Source organism: Apaloderma vittatum, unplaced genomic scaffold, assembly GCF_000703405.1.
Source record: "Apaloderma vittatum isolate BGI_N311 unplaced genomic scaffold, ASM70340v1 scaffold25548, whole genome shotgun sequence".
In the NCBI taxonomy this organism is placed as follows: Eukaryota; Metazoa; Chordata; class Aves; order Trogoniformes; family Trogonidae; genus Apaloderma; species Apaloderma vittatum.
This window is the reverse complement of record NW_009729413.1, coordinates 1-1,444: the sequence shown is the minus strand read 5'-3', so window position 1 is coordinate 1,444 and position 1,444 is coordinate 1. Positions and strand designations below refer to the sequence as shown.

The 1,444-nt window shown below is 55.7% G+C and overlaps 1 protein-coding gene across 1 annotated transcript; it reads right to left on the bottom strand.

The window, feature by feature from the left end:
* Positions 1–214: 214 nt before the first annotated feature.
* SSTR2 (somatostatin receptor 2) lies at positions 215–1,330 on the bottom strand. Its single transcript, XM_009874436.1, has one exon. The coding sequence runs from the start codon at positions 1,328–1,330 to the stop codon at positions 215–217; it is 1,116 nt and encodes a 371-aa protein (XP_009872738.1).
* Positions 1,331–1,444: the final 114 nt, after the last annotated feature.

The following is a 1,444-nucleotide window of genomic DNA, read 5'->3' as shown; positions in this document are numbered from 1 at the left end:
TGGCAAGGCAGCTCCTCTTGAACCGTATCCTTCTCGGTGCTTGAAAGCCAACCCTCCAGCAGCTCAGGAGGAGCCCAGCTGAGGCCCCCCACCGCCCATCGGTGTGTGCATCGCCGTCCCCTAAGCTGGCTCTCCTGCCCTGACTCCGTACATGCCACTGCCAGTGGAGCAAGTGGGGAGAGGAGAGCGAAGGAAAGACAACCCCACGGTCCTCTCAGATGCTCGTCTGCAGGTCACCGTTGAGCAGGGTCCTCTGGGTTTCCGTGGTCTCGTTGAGCCTGGATTTGTCCTGCTTGCTGTCACTCCGGTCCGCCTCGTCCATGCCACTGACCTTCACCAGGCAGAGGACGTTCTGAAAGCTCTTCTTGAAGTTGTCGGACAAGAAGGCGTAAAGAATGGGGTTGGCGCAGCTGTTGGCGTAACTGAGGACCACCACAAAGTCGAACATGCCCTTGAGGACAGGTGTGGGCACGATCAGGACGGAGACTGAGGAGACGTTAAAGATGTAGAAGGGGAGCCAGCAGAAGATGAAGACAGCGACCACAATGGAGACCATCCTGGTGACTTTCTTCTCGGACTTTTTCCTCTTGGAGGAGCCCACTCTGATGCCCGAGGACTTGACTTTGATAATGATGAACAAGTAGCAAAGGCAGATAATGGTGAGAGGCACCAGGAAGCCCAGGATGAAGGCGTAGATGATGAAGCCCGTGTACCAGGCGCCCGACTCTCCCGGCCAGATGATGGTGCAGCTACTCCTGCCGTGATTGTGCTGCACCCCAGCATAAATCATGATGGGCATGATCACCAACAGGGAGACACCCCAAACGGCCACATTGATCATTTTGGCTGTCCTGGGCCGCCTCCACTTGGCAGATTTAATGGGATGGACGACAGCCAGGTACCGGTCGATGCTCATAACCGTTAAGCAGAAGATACTGGTGAACTGGTTGATCCCGTCCACCGTCATGACGATTCTGCAGATGGCTTTGCCAAAGGGCCAGTGTACCAGGGCGACCTGCATGGCCAGGAAGGGCAGCCCGAGCATGAACAGCTCATCTGCGATGGCCAGGTTGAGGATGTAGATGTTGGTGATGGTCTTCATCTTGGCATAACGAAGGATGACGTATATCACCAGCGTGTTGCCGCACAGCCCTACGATGCAGACCACGAAGTAGATGAAGGTGAGGATGGCGTTGCTGGTCAGGTCGAAGTGCTGGCCTGTGGCGTTCTGTGAAGCGTTGGTTGGCGCCTCCACGGAGAAGTTGTCAAAGGGGGAAGCTGGGGAGAACCAGAACGCGGTGGCGTTGGGCAGCTCGTATTCCAGATCCATGGCTCTGCTGGTCCCTGCTGGTTCAGAGGAACCGAGATGTCATCTTCCCCCTTGCTCTGGGGATAGAGGAGAAGATTCTAGAAATCAGAGAAAAAATAGAAACGAAGGCATTCC